Source organism: Callithrix jacchus, chromosome 7, assembly GCF_049354715.1.
Source record: "Callithrix jacchus isolate 240 chromosome 7, calJac240_pri, whole genome shotgun sequence".
NCBI classification, from domain to species: Eukaryota; Metazoa; Chordata; class Mammalia; order Primates; family Cebidae; genus Callithrix; species Callithrix jacchus.
In genome coordinates, this window is record NC_133508.1 from 67,990,073 (window position 1) to 68,006,451 (window position 16,379).

Here is a 16,379-nt window from a genome sequence, read left to right on the forward strand (position 1 = left end):
AGCTCTCTCTGCTAAGCATCCTGCTCTCTGGAACAGTCTTTCATTGTCAGGAATATGTTCCAAAATAGATCTTAAAAAATTAATAAGCCCCATTACTAATGGAGGGCGGTACAAACCTGCATCCTCATATCCTCTGCCATTTTGAGAACAGCACCAATGTTTCCCACAGCCCTAAGACCAGCTGCTAGTCTGGCTGTGGTTGAGTGAGCAGTACCATGTTGAGGTGGTGGAAAATCTATTGTGAATCAAACAGCTACGCTGAATGACGTTAACAATATTTCCTGAGCCAACTAGCCCATTCCAGGAGCCTTGGAGGAAGATTCACTTGCTGAGATGAGAGACTACTTCCTTCTATACCTTTTCTACTTCTCTTCTGCAGGCCACTTTGCAAAAGATTGTTTCATGCAACCAGGTGGGACTAAATATTCTCTGATACCTGACGAGGAAGAGGAAAAGGAAGAGCCAAAGTCAGCAGAGTTTGAGAAGCCCAACCCCACAAGGAATTCTTCTAGAAAAAGAAAGAAGGTGAATGCTACTTTGCTTTTATTTATCATATCTTTTTCAAGTTCTACAACGAAAATCTGAAAAGCCTGGTGCAGCAGTGCACACCTGTAGTCCCAGGGACTTGGGAGGATAAAGTGGGAGGATTGCTTGAAGCCAGAAGTTAAAGACTGCAGTGAGCTATGATTATGCCTGTGAATAGCCACTGCATTCCAGTCTGAGCAACATGAGCGAGACCCAATCTCTAAAAAGATTTTTTTTTAATTAAAAAAATGAAAAATGAAAATGTGCCTTTTGCAGAAATTTTAGAAATACTGAAAAACATAATGAGGCAAACCAAAATCTTCTGTAATCTTTCTATCTAGAGAGACTTGTATCCGCATTTTGTGGGATATTCTGATCTTTTTTCTTTTGAGACAGAGTCTCGCTCTGTCACCCAGGGTGCAGTGCAGTGGCATGATCTTGGCTCACAGCAACCTCCCAGGTTCAGGAGATTCTCATGCCTCAGCCACCTGAGTAGCTGGGAATACAGGTGCATACCACCATGCCCAGCTAATTTTTGTATTTGTAGTAGAGATGGGGGTTTTTCCCTGTTGGCCAGGCTGGTCTCAAATTCCTGGCCTCAAGTGACCCACCTGCTTCGGCCTCTGAAAGTGCTGGGATTACAGGTGTGAGCCACGACACCTGCCCACTTTTTTCTAGGTAGTAATAAATATCGATGTATAGGCCGGGCTCGGTGACTCACGCCTGTAATCCTAGCACTTTGGGAGACCAAGGCAGGCAGATCATGAGGTCAAGAGATCGAGACCATCCTGACCAACATGGTGAAACCCTGTCTCTACCGAAAATACAAAAATTAGCCATGCGTGGTAACACGCACCTGTGGTCCCAGCTACTCGGGAGGCTGAGGTGGAAGAATTGCTTGAACCCAGGAGGTGGAGGTTGCAGTGAGCCAAGATTGTGCCACTGCACTCCAGCCTGGCGACAGAGCAAGACTCTGTCTCAAAAAAAAAAGATGCATATAGCTACATGTACATATAAACACAAAATTGTGGTCATTTTTTGTATAGATAAATAAATATAGGTATAGTTTATACCTTTTTTTTCATTTTACTTATCGAAAGCATTTCCTGGTACCCTTAAGTGTTCTTCAAAAACTTTATTTAAGAGCAACATAATATTTAGCTGTATGGTTCTATGATGATATATTTAATTATTTTCCTATTACTAGATATTTTTTATTACTTCCAACCTAAATTTTTGGCCACATCTCTTATTGTTTTCTTTGGATAAATTCCTAAGTAAGTTTACTGAGTTAGGGCTTTAGGGCTCTTGATACATTTTATCAAATTGCCTTCCAGAAAATATTTATCTGTCCCCAGCAGTGTATAACAGCACCTGTCTCACTGAATTCCATCTCATGTCTACTGCTTACAGCAGAGCAGTTCATAAAACAGACATTATTGTGGTGCAGAAATAAACAGTGCATTTGTAGCATGCTACACAGGGAGGAAATAAAAAAAAATATTCTGTAGGTTGATTAGGAGATATTTCTTCTATCATTATCCCAACTATGGCCAGTATATTGACTTTTGTTTTGTTTTTAAATCTTTGGCAAACATTTTTTAGGGGGTCATTTTGTGCCAGGCATTGTATCTCTGGGAATACAAAAACTGTGATGAGGTCCTTGCCTTCAGTGATCATTATCTACAGATTAAGTATTATCTTCATTTTCTGGGTGAGGAAAAGGTTTCATTATACCATTATAAGAATTAGCCACATATATGAATAATTATTTCTTAATCTGTATATTCTCTCTCTGGGTAATCCTATCCCTCCTGCATTATTGACTTCCACATCCTTAACTAGGATGCCATGGGGACCTCAAACTTTGGCTAGAGTCAGTTAGGGCCAGGCTTGAGGCCCTTTCTGTGCCCTTTCTGTGTTCTAGCTATTAATTTGGGGCTTTCTTTTTGTTTTTTGAGATAGAATGTCACTCTGTCTCCCAGGCTGGGGTGCAGTGGTGCAATCTTGGCTCGCAGCAGCTTCTGCCTCCCAGGTTCCAGCAATTCTCCTGCCCTCAGCCTCCCGAGTAGTTGGGACTATAGGCGCAAGTCACCATGTCCTGCTAATTTTTGTATTTTTTTAGTAGAGATGGGGTTTCACCACATTAGCCAGGCTGGTTCTGAACTCCTGACCTCAACTGATCCACCAGCCTTGGCCTTCCAGAGTGTTGGGATTACAGGCCTGAGCCACTGCACCCGGCAATTTTGGTCTTTTTAACTTCAGTTTTTTCATTTTCAAAGTGAGATTGTTATGATCTTTGATGACAATGTCCTTGCAGAGGGATGCCCAGCTCCCAAAAATAGATATAAAGCACTGACAAGTAAGTTTTTAATTAGAGTTGGCTATTGTGACAGTCAGCCCTAATTATCTTTTTCAGCCTCCTTCCTAAACATGCACACACAATACCACCATACCATTATCACCAAAATCCTTGTTTCCATCCTTCTAATGGCAGCAGTACTCTCCAAGTCTCCCAAGAAAGAAACCAATGTCATTTATTTTCTTCTCCTTTTCCATCCTACATCTAGTCAGTCACCAAGTCCTGGTACCTTTTAAGTACATATCTCAAAATTCTTCATCCATATCCTGCTGCTACTATACAGTTTATCCCCTCACTCACTTCTCTCACGTTCAGACTACTGAATGCGTAGCCTAGGGAGTTTAAAAATATATATATTTGCCCTCTACCTCTTAGGTACCATGTTTACAGGGCCTAGGTCTGGCCTTTTTTTTTTTTTTTTAAAGAACATCTTAATTGGCTGAGCATGATGGCTCATGCCTATAATCCCAGCTGAGGCCAGAGGATAGCCTGAGTCCAGGAGTTTGAGACCAATGTAGGCAACATAGGGAGACCCTGTCTCTATAAAACAGAGAAAATTAGCTGGGCATGGTGGTGCACACCTGTGGTCCCAGCTAGTCAGGTAGCTGAGGTGGCAGGATCACTCGGGCTCAGGAGGTCAAGGCAGCAGTAAACTGTGATTATGCTACTGCACTCCTGCCTGAGCAACAGAACGAGACCCTGCCTCAAAACAACAACAACCACCACCTTCTTTATGTCACTGCACACTTCTCTTCATTGTTGATTTCTCACCCTATGCTTTAATTCTGAATCTCATTCTGTTCTATGGTTTTAAATGTTATCCCTATATTGATAACCCCCAAATTAAGTGTTTGTATTGTTATTTTATTCAAATCTGCATCGCTGGCTGTTCTTTTTCTCTGGAACTCCAAATTTAGGTAATAGACTGCCTACTTCACATCTACATCTAGTTGTCTAGTTAGCCATCAAGCTTAATACACCCAAAACTTAATTTTCATAACCAAAGCTGCTTTTTCCATATTTGGCCCTGTCGCAGTGATTGGAACACATGGGAACACATTGTCTCAGCGATTGGAAAACATTGAAATACATTGATCCATTTGATAAGCCAAAATCTACAGCTTTTTTGTACCGTGTTTTTTGTTTTTTTTTGTAGGAAAATACACAACATAAAATTTACCATTATAGAAGTGTACTGTTCGGCCGGGCGCGGTGGCTCAAGCCTGTAATCCCAGCACTTTGGGAGGCCGAGGCGGGTGGATCACGAGGTCAAGAGATCGAGACCATCCTGGTCAATTTGGTGAAACCCCGTCTCTACTAAAAATGCAAAAAATTAGCTGGGCATGGTGGCGCGTGCCTGTAATCCCAGCTACTCAGGAGGCTGAGGCAGGAGAATTGCTTGAACCCAGGAGTCGGAGGTTGCGGTGAGCCGAGATCGCGCCATTGCACTCCAGCCTGGGTAACAAGAGCGAAACTCCGTCTCAAAAAAAAAAAAAAAAAAGTGTACTGTTCATTGGCATTAAATACATTCATATTGTTGTACAACCATTACCACCTTTCATCTCGAGGACCCCCATTCACCCCTCTTCCCTACATCTGCAGCCATGGTTCTACTTTCTGTCTTGGAATCATATGGTATTTGTCTTTTTGTGATTGGCTTATTTCACTTATCATGATGTCCTCAAAGTTCAACTGCATCGTAGCATATGTCAGAACTTTCTTCCTTTTTAAGGTCAAATAATATTCTGTTGTCTGCATGAAGCAGGGTGTTGTGCTGTTGCCCAGGTGGGAGTGCAGTGGCACAATCATGTCCCACTGCAGTCTCAGCCTTCTGGGCTAAAGTGATCCAGGAGTATGAATGTGCCACCATGCCCAGCTAATTTAGTTTTTGTAGAGATGGGGTCTGGCTATGTCTCTCAGGCTGGTCTTGAACTCCTGGCCTCAAGTAGTCCTCCCATCTTGGCCTCCCAAAGTGCTGGGATTACAGGCATGAGCCACCACGTCTGGCCCCATTTTATATGTGTACCGCATTTTGCTTATCCATTCATTTGTGGTGAACACTTGGGTTGCTTCCATCTTCTGGCTATTATAAATAATGCGGCTGTGAACATGGATATATAAATATCTCTGAGACCCCCCCACTTTCTTTTTGGTATATACCCAGTAGTGGAATTGCTGGATCATATATTATGTTTTTAATATTTTGAGGAACCACTCTGTTTGCCACTGTACATTCCTATCAGTAATGTACAAGGGTTCCAGTGTCTCCAGATCCTTGCCAACGCTTATTTTCTGGGTTTTGTGTTTTTTGGAGAATAGCCATCCTAATGCATGTGAAGTGATGTCTCATTGTGATTTTTATTTGCATTTCCCTAATGATTAGTGATGTTGAATGTCTTTTCATGTGCTTATTGGCCATATGTATATTTTCTTTGGAGAAATGACTATTTAAGTTTTTTGCCTGTTTTGCATAAGGTTGTTTATTTTGTTGTTGACATGTAGGAGTATTTTATATGTTCTGGATATCAAGCCCATCAGATACATAGTTTGCAAATATTTTCTCCTAATCTGTGGATTGTCTTTTTACTCTGTTGAAAGTGTCCCTTTTTTCCCATCAGATTTAGATTTTTAAAAATAGTAATAAAGAACATATAACATAACATTTACCATCTTAACTATTTTTAAGTGTACAGTTCATGTTGAATATATTGATTGCACAAAAAAATTTAATCTTGGTCAAGTTAAACTTACCTTTTTTCCCTCTTACTGCTTGTACTTTTAGTGTCAGATTCAAGAAATCATTGCCAAATCTAGTGTCTTGAAGCTTTTCCCTTACATTATTATTATTTAATTTTTTTTTTTTTTTGAGACAAAGTCTTGTTCTGTCCCCAGGCTGGAATACAGTGGTGTGATCTAGGCTCACTACCACCTCCGCCTAATGGGTTCAAGCGATTCCCCTGTCTCAGCCTTCCGAGTAGCTGGGAGTACAGGCGTGTGTCACCATGCCTGGCTAATTTTTTGTGTTTTAGTAGAGACGGGGTTTCACCATGTTGGCCAGGATGGTCTTGATCTGCTGACCTCATGATCTGCCTACCTCGGCCTCCCAAAGTGCTGGGATTACAGGTGTGAGCCACTGCGCCTGGCTCCCTTATATTATTTTCTAAGAATTTTGTAGCTTTAGCTCTTACATTTAGATCTTTGATCCATTTTGTGTCTATTTTTGTATATGGTGTACAGAAAGGTCCAAATTTTCTTTGTATGTACATCTCCAGTTCTTAAAACACTATAGGTTGAAAAGACTGTCCTTTTCCCCACTGAATGGTCTTGGCACCCTGTTGAAAATCATTTGAGCAAATATGTGAGGATTTATTATATCACTGGTCTATTTGTCTTTGTCAGTACCACACTGTTTTGATTACTGTAGCTTTTTAGTAAGCTTTGAAATTAGGAATTGTGGCCAGGCACGGTGGCTCACGCCTGTAATCCCAGCACTTTGGGAGGCCGAGGCAGGTGGATCACAAGGTCAGGAGATCGAGACCATCCTGGCCAACATGGTGAAACCCCGTCTCTACTAAAAATACAAAAATTAGCTGGGCATGGTGGCACGTGCCTGTAATCCCAGGTACTCAGGAGGCTGAGGCAGGAGAATTGCTTGAACCCAGGAGGCGGAGGTTGCAGTGACCCGAGATTGCGCCACTGCACTCCAGCCTGGCACCTGGCGACAAAGCAAGACCCTTGTCTCAAAAAAAAAAAAAAAAAAGAAAGAAAGAAATTAGGAATTGTGAATCCTCCAGCTTTGTTTTTTTTCAAGATTGTTTTGGCAACTTGGGGCCCTTTGAGAGATTTCATAGAAATTTTAAGATAGGTTTTTATATTTTTGCAGCTGGGTGTGGTGGCTCACGCCTGTAATCCCAGCACTGTGGGAGGCCCAGGCAGGTGGATCACGAGGTCAGGAGTTCAGGACCAGCCTGGCCAAGATGGTGAAACCTCGTCTCTACTTTAAAAAAAAAAAAACAAAATTATCCGGGTGCAGTGGTGGGTGCCTGTAATCCTAGCTGCATGGAAGACTGAGGCAGGAGAGTTGCTAGAATCTGGGTGGTAGAGGTTGCAGTGAGCTGAGATCGCGCCACTGCACTCCAGCCTGTGTGACAGAGCAAGACTCTATCTCAAAAAAAAAAAAAAACAAAGATTTTTATATTTTTGCAAATTCTGATAGGGATTGCATTTAATCAATAGATTGCTTTGGATAGTATGGACACTTCAACTGTATTAAATCTTCCAATCCATGAAACTTGGATGTCTTTCCATTTATTTGTATCTTCTTTAATTTCTTTCAACAACATTTGTGATTCTCTGTATACAAGTCTTTCATCTCCTTGGTTAAGTTTCTTCGAAGTATTTTATTCTTTTTGATGCTACTGTGTGAATGAATTGTTTCCTTAATTGTTTTTCAGATTGCTCATTGTTACTGTATAGAAACAACTGATTTTAGCATATTAGTTTTGTATTTTGCAACTTTGCTAAATTCATTTATTCATTCTAACAGGATTTTTTTGTGGAATCTTTAGGGTTTTCTACGTAGAAGATCATGTCATATGTAAACACAAATAATTTTTTCACAGATTTAGATTTTGTTTTTTTCTTTTGAGGCAGAGTCTTGCTGTATCACCCAGGCTGGAGTATAGTCACATGATCGTGGCTCACTGCAGCCTTGGCATCCTGAACTCAAGCCAGATCTAGATTTTTAACTGTGTTTCTATTTGTATGTTCCAAGTATTATTCTTTCTCTTTTAACCTTTTAGAGGTAAATGATACTTGTTACATTCCTAAAGTGGTTATTTGGATATCTCACTTCTGTGGGTCTTTGGTTGAGTTCTTTTTGCTGAATATATTGAGTACAATTTGCTAATTCTTTGTTTCTAAAGCTGCTTTGAGATACGTATTTCAGTTCACCAAACCAATTTTTGACGATCTGCTAGGTATGAGGCTCTTTATGACTTGCTTAGTCAACCCACTATCCAAACCTCCATTGCCTTTCACTTAGTACAGGAATGGGCTGATGAACAAGGGCAGTAGTAATCATCATGCATTATTATTTTTTAGAAGTGTCTTCAGCCAGGCACGGTGGCTCATGCCTGTAATTTCAGCACTTTGGGAGGCCAAGGTGGGTGGATCACTTGAGGTCAGGAGTTTGTGACCCGCTTGGCCATCATGGCAAAACCCCATCTGTACTAAAAATAGAAAACCTAGCCAGGCATGGTGGTGGATGCCTGTAATCCCAGCTACTCAGGAGGCTGAGGCATGAGAATTGCTTGAACCCAGGAGGCAGAGGTTGCAGTGAGATTGTGCCACTGCACTCCAGCCTGGGCAAAAGAGCGAGACTCCATCTCAGAAATGAAAAAGTATCTTTGTGTATATGAACTTCTAACTCATGAGTCCTCTTTGATTAAAACATTTTCTAGGAAGTTGAGAAGAGTAAAACTTTCCTCTTGATGCCCACTATTTCTACGCAGATATCATTTAGCATTATTGTCCTTTCACCTCATTGTTAATCCCTTCATTATCTTTTATGCCTCATATTTGTTTAGTGCTTACAGTTTATAAAATACCTTCCTATTTTTGTTTCTTTTTATCTTTATACAATCCTATGAGATAGCCAGAGCAGATATTATTATCCCACCATTTTACACATGAGGAAAATGGAGATTCAGAGAAATTGACTTAACTCACAAGAAGTCACACAAATATGAGGTAGTGCTGAAATAAGAACCTGTGTCTTCAGATTACTAACAGTATTCATTTCTGTATATCACACTTCAACTATTCATTTATTTAACTCTTCAATTATTAATTTACTGAAGAAATATGTATTATCTGCTTCATAGGTTTCTAGCATTGTGTTAGGTGCTTGACATATCAGGACATTTTTTGGTGGATTTCTGTTTTGTTCCCAGTTACCCTTAGCAGCCATGTGATGTTATCTTTGATTTGTTTCTGTTAACAACCGTAATCAAGATTCCAGACCTCTTGATTGTTTCCTTTTACCCTCTAAATTTTGGATTTCAGTAGGTGGTTGGTTTTTTTTACCAGTAAAATCTGCCTGAGATGGCTTTTTTGGTGTGTGAGTGGCAGATTTGGATACTTGTTTCAAGACTAGTCAGCTCTGGGAGCCAAATATGGAACTGAGTAGATTTATTTGTGGAAGAAAATGCCTTCAGTAATCCATGCCTCTGAGTTGGACAGTGAAGAGTAGGAATGTCTGGTGTGTGGAAGGGCATATATGATTGTAACTCATGTGAAGTTCAGTTAATGCATTTTTTTTTTCTTTTGAGACGGAATTTCATTCTATTGCCAGGCTGGAGTGCAGTGACGTGATCTCAGCTCACTGCAACCTCTGCCTCCCAGGTTCAAGCGATTCTCCTGCCTCTACCTCCCTAGTAGCTGCAACTACAGGCATGCACCACCACGCCCAGCTAATTTTTGTATTTTTACTAGAGACGGGTTTTCACCATGTTGGTCAGGCTAGTCTCAATCTCTTGACCTCATGATCTGCCTGCCTTGGCTCTCAAAGTGCTGGGTTTTTCCTGCATTTTCAACTGTTAAAAAAAAAATTAACTCATGAAATAAAGGTCATAGTGTGTCTTCACTCAAGCAGCTAATTGCATAAGGAAAAGATAAGCAGCCAAGGTATGTGTGGTGGTAAAGGATAGAAACACATTTCATTTGATCTCATGGACATCCAAGGACAGAAAATGCAGTGTAGTCAGGCCACCTAGGACTAGAACTAGAAAGTCTCACTGGGTTCTCATCTCTATTTCTTCACAAGTCTATTTCATTGCCTCACTTTTGTAGTCTGGTGGAAGACAGTGCAAAGCCTCTAAGAGAAAAGATGGTAGACCTGTTGAGGAACCACCAGAAAATAGCCCAGGATAAAGAAAGGGTGTCACTTCTTACAAATAATGCCTGATACTTACTAGGAATGCATGCACTAACTACTTTTGAATAGATAGACTTGATAATCTCTGCTCTCTCTAACTCCTTGAGTGTCTTTACTCAGTGAGACCTGCCCTCATTTTGCAGAGTAATAGGTATTGACTCCTGCTGCTGGTAGTGGGTGATAATGAAGGGAGCAGGGACAGGAGTAAGAATAACAGATCTTCCTAACCTTGAGCCTTCCCACCTCTTTTCATTAAAACATACATGTATTGAATGCCTTTTCCCACAAGTTCAGGATGCATTGGTTTAGTTTTGTGCATCCAGTACAATGAACAATTTTTGTCCCGATGTCTGAATATTAAAAGTAATTTGGGGGGGAGACATAATTAGAATAAAAGGAAACTGTGTGTTGCAATTGGAAGTGGGTTATGAAGTGGTTGGTAAAATAGGAATGGAGATTTTGTAGTGACTCCCTGGATAATCTTCTGATGAATTTGTGCTTTGCTGGCCTCTTTCATTCATCATATGCCAATGTAGGTCTTTCTGAATCAGTGCTATGTTATGAGGAATTATGTGTCTTGGGGACCAAGCTGCCCACTGATTATAGTGACCTTCAGATATATTTGATTCAGAATATAATTTTCTTTTGATTTTACTATGCAGTTTTCTGCTCTACCATATATAGAAGAACAAGAAATAGGAATGTTATTCTTTGGCTGCAGTGTTGGCTCTGTCCTGCTGTCCAGAGAACTTTTCCTGGTGCCTATCTGGAGAAATGTTGCCAGGCCTGAGCCTACTCAGAGGCAAGTTCTCTGCCTATTCAGATAGAGCAGAGAGTGTTGCCCAATGTTGCCTGCTCAGAAGCCTTCAGTGGTTCCCTTTATTCTATGACATAAAGTCTAAGTTCCTTTAAGACTCTTCACGATCTGCCCAGCTTCTTAGCATCATCTCCCACCAGTCTCTTCCCACACACTATACTCCAGCTTCATTCATTAATAGAGCTTCTACTATGTACCAAATTCTATTCTGGCCACTGCAGGTAAAATAGTGAACAAAACAGGTAAAATCCCTATCTTTAGGGCTCTTAGATTCTAATAGATGGGGTCGATTGATACAGATAATCTGGTAAACAAATACAAAATAGTAAAAATATAGTGATAAGTGCTATCAAGAAAAAATTGATTTAGTTACGGGAGATAGGGAGTCCTAGAATGAGGATGTGGGGAGCAGGTGACTTTCATTTTAGATAGGGTGGTAAGGCCAGGCCTTTCTCATGAAGTGTCATTTGAGTAGATCTCAGAAGGAAGTGAGGACACAAGCTATTCAAATAAGTGCAGAGAGCATTTCAGCAAGTGCAACAGCTAGATATTGGGAAAGAGTAGCATGATTAAGGAACATTAAGGAGGCCAGTGTGGCTAGAGTGCAATGAATGAAAAGAGAGTGGTAGGAGAGGAAGTTCGGTCAGAAGGAATCCAGATCATTGGGGCCTTATAGGTGACTGGGAGGATTTCATGTTTCACTTGAATGATGAGATGGATATTAGCGGTTTTGAGCAGAAGAATGACACGATCTGACTTCCTTTTAAGAAAATTATTCTGGCTGCTCTGTGGAAACTGATATGGTCAGAAAGCAAGAGTAGAAGCAGAGTTGATAGATAATAATCCAGGCGAGAGATGATGCTGGCTTGGAATATAGTTTAGATTAAAAAAAAAACATAAAAAACAAACAAAAAACACAGAATGTCTTTGAATAGGAGAGAAGGGAAGGAACCTAGTACATAGTAATAAGCCACTTAGGATAATTTGTTTGGATAATTTCCTGAAATATCTTTTGTGCATTTGCCTTATTCTGTCTTTTTTTTTTTTTAAACAGTCTCGCAACACTGTATGTTCTAAAGTGCTTTGTAGATAGTAAATGTCAGTAAATACTTGTGAGTTAATTGATAAAACTTTTTCTTCTGATACTGCCTTTTCCTTTCCAACCTATGGTATACTGGTGCCTTGTAGGCAAGTTATAGACAGGAATCACCCTCTATCCTACTTCCCCAAGGTTTATCCTAGAGAATCAATTTGAAAATCAAATCATCTCTTGAGAATCAATCGTTTTGCAAGAAGAAATGCTTGTTTGCTTGACTGATTTCTGGCCATATCAGTGCCTTTTGGTTGGGAGGTGTTAAGTTAGTTGCTGCCTTTGATATAGACAGATCTAGAAAGAACATCTATGTTGGGACCTGGCCTGAGTCAAATCCAGGTTCTACCATGTGGGTAAGTCAGTTCATCTCAGTCAGCCTGTCTGAAATTAGGTTCCTTTCCTGAAAATATAGGGATACTTATGCCAAGTCTATAAATTTGTTGTGAAGGTTAGATATGTGTGCAGTGTGCCCATCCTAGCACTTAGAAAATTAAGTACTGGCTAGATATGGTGGCTCATGCCTGTAACCCCAGCACTTTGGGATGCTGAGGCGGGCAGATCACTTGAGGTGAGGTGTTTGAAACCAGCCTGGCTAACATGGTGAAATCCCGAGTCTGGTTAAAAAAAAAAAAAAAAAAAAAAAAAAAATACAAAACTTAGCCGGCCGTAGTAGCACGCGCCTGTAGTCCCAGCTACTTGGGACTACAAGTGATTCAAGGAGAATCCCTTGAACCCAGGAGCCAGATGTTGCAGTGAGCCAAGATCAGGCCACTGCACTCCAGCCTGGGCAACAGAGCAAGACTCCATCTTAAAAATAAGTAAATAAATAAAATAGAAAATTAAGTACTCAATAAATGTTCACTGCTGTATTCTCCTTTTTCAGTTTTTGCTTTAATTTTTGTGTTTTTCTCTCCAACTGGGCTGCTGCTATTGTGTTTCAGAAGTATAGTGAAAATGGGAGGACTAGCTGCTCTAGCAAAGATATGTGCTTTTCTTAGAGAACAGAGTTTGAGACATTTGAGCAGTGGCTTCTTTTCACTGTCCCTCTTGACCTGTACCATGGGCTCACACTCCTATGTCATTTAAAATTTTTTTTTATTTTTAATTTTCTGGCCAGCACAGTGGCTCACATCTGTAACCTCAGCACTTTGGGAGGCCAAAGCAGGTAGATCATGAATTCAGGAGTTCAAGACCAGTCTGGCCAAGATGGCGAAACCCCGTCTCTACTACAAATACAAAAATTAGTCGGGTGTAGTGGTGGACACCTGCAATCCCAGCTACTCAGGAGGCTGAAGCAAGAGAATTGCTTGAACCTGGGAGGTGGAGGTTGCAGTGAGCCAAGATCGCGTCACTGAACTCCACCCTGGGCAACAGAGCAAGACTCCATCTCAGAAAAAAAAAAAATTATTTTAAATTTTCTATTTCCAACTGATACTTGAATCCACATCATTTTTTAAAACTAGTATCTTCTGTTTCCCTTCTCACTTGAATGCAGTTGAGAGCAGAAGTTTGGTTCACCTTCTGGCTCTCAGTCTTTCCCCCACCACAACTCCCAACTTTGCTTTTGAACTACAACTTCTGAAGTCATTGTTCTTTTGTTCTGTAGTTTAAGGCTAGACACACAGGGAAAATGACACCATCTGATGGAAGATTGAATTGTCTTTGTTCAAGCTGCAAAACAGCTTTTGCATCAAAGTTGAGGTCTAAGAGAAGGCCATCTCCTTGGGCCCTTCTTGCTAGCTAGGGTCCATGTTCCAGCATGCCAGGGCTTTCTAGTGATTTGTTTTTATCTTCCCTCCTTCTGAGCATGCATCTTTGAGAGACAGCAAAGTGTGCCAAACTCTGTTAAAAAGTACAGTGGTTTTGCTGCTTTAGCCTTGGTCAACTCACTTTACATTTCTGAGTTGCAGTTTTTCCATCTGTAAAATGGGAATAATAATTCATGAATTCTGACCCTACAGATTATTATCTAGAGATAAGAATGCAAAAAGCTTGATATGTTAAAGCACTGTTTAGGTGTAAGGCAGTATTATTACTCTCCTCACTTATTTATCCATACGGGACCAGGCTTGCAGGGAACTGGTGCCAGACTCTGCATTTTCATTTTTACTTTCCCAGGATCTTCCCCTATGTGAGGGGCAGAAGGCAGTGAGACTCCTGACCTCATAATACCCTGTGATGGACTTCCATGGTCTTGCCATCCAGGAAGGTACCGCAACATAGCTAAACTATTGATTTGCCAATTCTCAGCTCCTCCCAGCCATGGTTGTTATAGCTTGGTAACGTGGGTCTGAGAAGCTTTGTTCCCTTCTCTCTACTCCTTTGGAGATGCCAAGAAAGAATTGTTGTTTTATCTCCTCTTAAAATTTTGATTTATCTCCTGTAGATACTTGGCCAGGCTGTCAGAGCATCCTGGGAGTCAATGAGAAAAATACATGTAGCTCCTACTAAGTGCCTATAATGTGTCAGGCACTATAGTTAGTGCTTATCTTGTTTAAACCCCATAGTATCCTTTGAAATAGGTACTTATTAGTTCCCATTTATTAAAAAGAAAACTGAGGTTTGAAAAAGTTAAATCATTGTTCTAAGTTACATAGTGACTTAAGCGGCAGAGTTAGAATGTGAACTTAACTCTATCTTATTCCAAAATTTGTTGTTCTAATGACCATACCATAAGGCCTCCTGTCACTATATAAAAAGAAGGGCCATGTGCTACATAGGAAAACTCAGGAAATTTCCATTCATATGATCTATGTGAAGATCCCAGCTGTGCCTATGTGATCAGGGACAAGTGGCTTTCAACTCGTCTAAGCCTTAGATATTATCTCATTAACTCGTCACCATAGCTATATGACACAGGTGGGTTTTGGGTTTTTTTGGTTTTTTTTTTGAGACAGGGTCTTACTCAATTGCCCAGGCTGGAGTGCAGTGGCAGGATTAGGGCTCCCTGCAATTTCAGCTCCCTGGCTCAAGCGATCCTCCCACCTCAGCCTCCTGAGTAGCTGAGACTATAGGTGTTGGCACCACCACACCTAGCTATTTTTATTTTTTGTAAAGGATGTAGATGTTATTCTTACCTCCATTTTACATTTTAAGGGAACAGTCATCAGTGAGGTCAGATACAGACGATACCACGTCTGTCTAATATCTGCTTCATTGTTCTTTCCACCGTCTCTCACAGCCAGCTCCTAAGACCTGGTATATCATTGAGCCAGATTTACAGCTATCAGGGTGCTGGTTGGAAGCTGGCATCCTTTTCTGCTCTCTTTCTCCTCCCATACTTTCTCCCTCTTCTTAGAAACCTTATGGAGACAATATAGATATTTGAAATTCAAAGAAGAGATTTATGCCATGCTTAAAATCTGCCCATACTGCCCCATTAGACACTTGGAAATCTGCCTCTCATCCTTTGTATGGGTTTGTACTGTTACTTTGGTAGCATGGTGTGGTTCATATAGTTTTGGGATAGTTCTTTTTCAGCTCTTTTCTTTATGAGTATAATCTTGTGAGGCGGCTGTAAAATTAGAGATGATAAATATTCAAGGGTAGCAAGTACAGGCTTATTATTTGATGGCAGTTATTTCCCCTGGCAGCAGGATCTAATAACAAACAGAATGGGAGTCAGGAGTTCTAAATCTTTTACTCTTATTCTTTGACCTTGGATATGTGAGTCACTGTTGCTAGATAGACTGGCTAATCTTTAGGGACCCCTTTCAGCTTTAATATCCTGCACTTTAAAAAATGAAAGTAACAGATACTTGTTTTTTAAAAAAATCAAATTGGACAGAAGTATATAAAGGAAAAAGTGAAAGACCCGTAACCTTCCCCCCATTCATTCCCAATGTGTAACACTTATTACCAGTTTGATGTCTCCTTTTCAGTGTTCTCTGTGTATACTAAATGTACACAAGTATGTATAATATATATTCTTTATGTCATGTGCATATATATATAAATACACATGTATATGTTATACGCACTAGAATCTACAATACATACTGCATTCATTATGCCTTGGTTCTTTTACTTAACATGTTTTAGCTATTTTTTTTTCTTGTTGGTACTTAAAGATTTACCTTATTGTTTCTAATGTCTTATACTTTATTAAGTGGTGGCTGGGCACAGTATCTCACACCTCTAATTCCAGCATTTTGGGAAGCCAAGGTGGGCAGATTGCTTGAGCTTAGGAGTTCAAGGCCAGTCTGGGCAACATGGAGAAACCCCATCTCCACAAAGATTAGCAGGGTGTGGTAGTGCATACCTGTGGTCCCAGCTACTTGGGAGGCTGAGGTGGGAGGATCGCTTGAGCCCAAAAGGTTAAGGTTGCAGTGAGCCATGATTATGCCACTGCACTGCACTCCAGCCTGGGCAACAGAGTGAGACTGTCTAAAAATAAAAAAGGAATTACTAAGTGGTCCCTATTGATTATGTGCTATAATTTTTCTTTTTTTCTCTTTTTAGAGATGCAGTCTCACTATGTTAGCCAGGTTGGTCTTGAACTCCTGGCCTCAAGCATTCCTCCCACCTTGACCTCCCAAAGTGCTAGGATTACAGATGTGAGCCACTGCACCTGGCCAATTATGTGCTATGATTGTTTAAAGCAAATATATACTTACAATGTTGATTTTTAATATTTTCTTTTCAG

The 16,379-nt window shown here is 40.5% G+C and overlaps 1 protein-coding gene across 9 annotated transcripts in view; it reads left to right on the plus strand.

Moving 5' to 3' along the window:
- Window positions 1-16,379, plus strand: part of ZCCHC17 (zinc finger CCHC-type containing 17) — a 74,047-nt gene that overhangs the window by 56,192 nt on the left and 1,476 nt on the right. For 8 of the 9 annotated variants that reach the window (XM_002750535.7, XM_054259067.2, XM_054259068.2 and 5 more), the window contains one exon: window positions 380-525. In XM_002750535.7, coding sequence (XP_002750581.1) covers window positions 380-525 — 146 coding nt within the window. Of the gene's footprint in view, window positions 1-379; window positions 526-13,852; window positions 13,944-16,379 lie in introns of all 9 variants that reach the window. The other variant, XM_054259069.2, reaches the window with a different exon arrangement.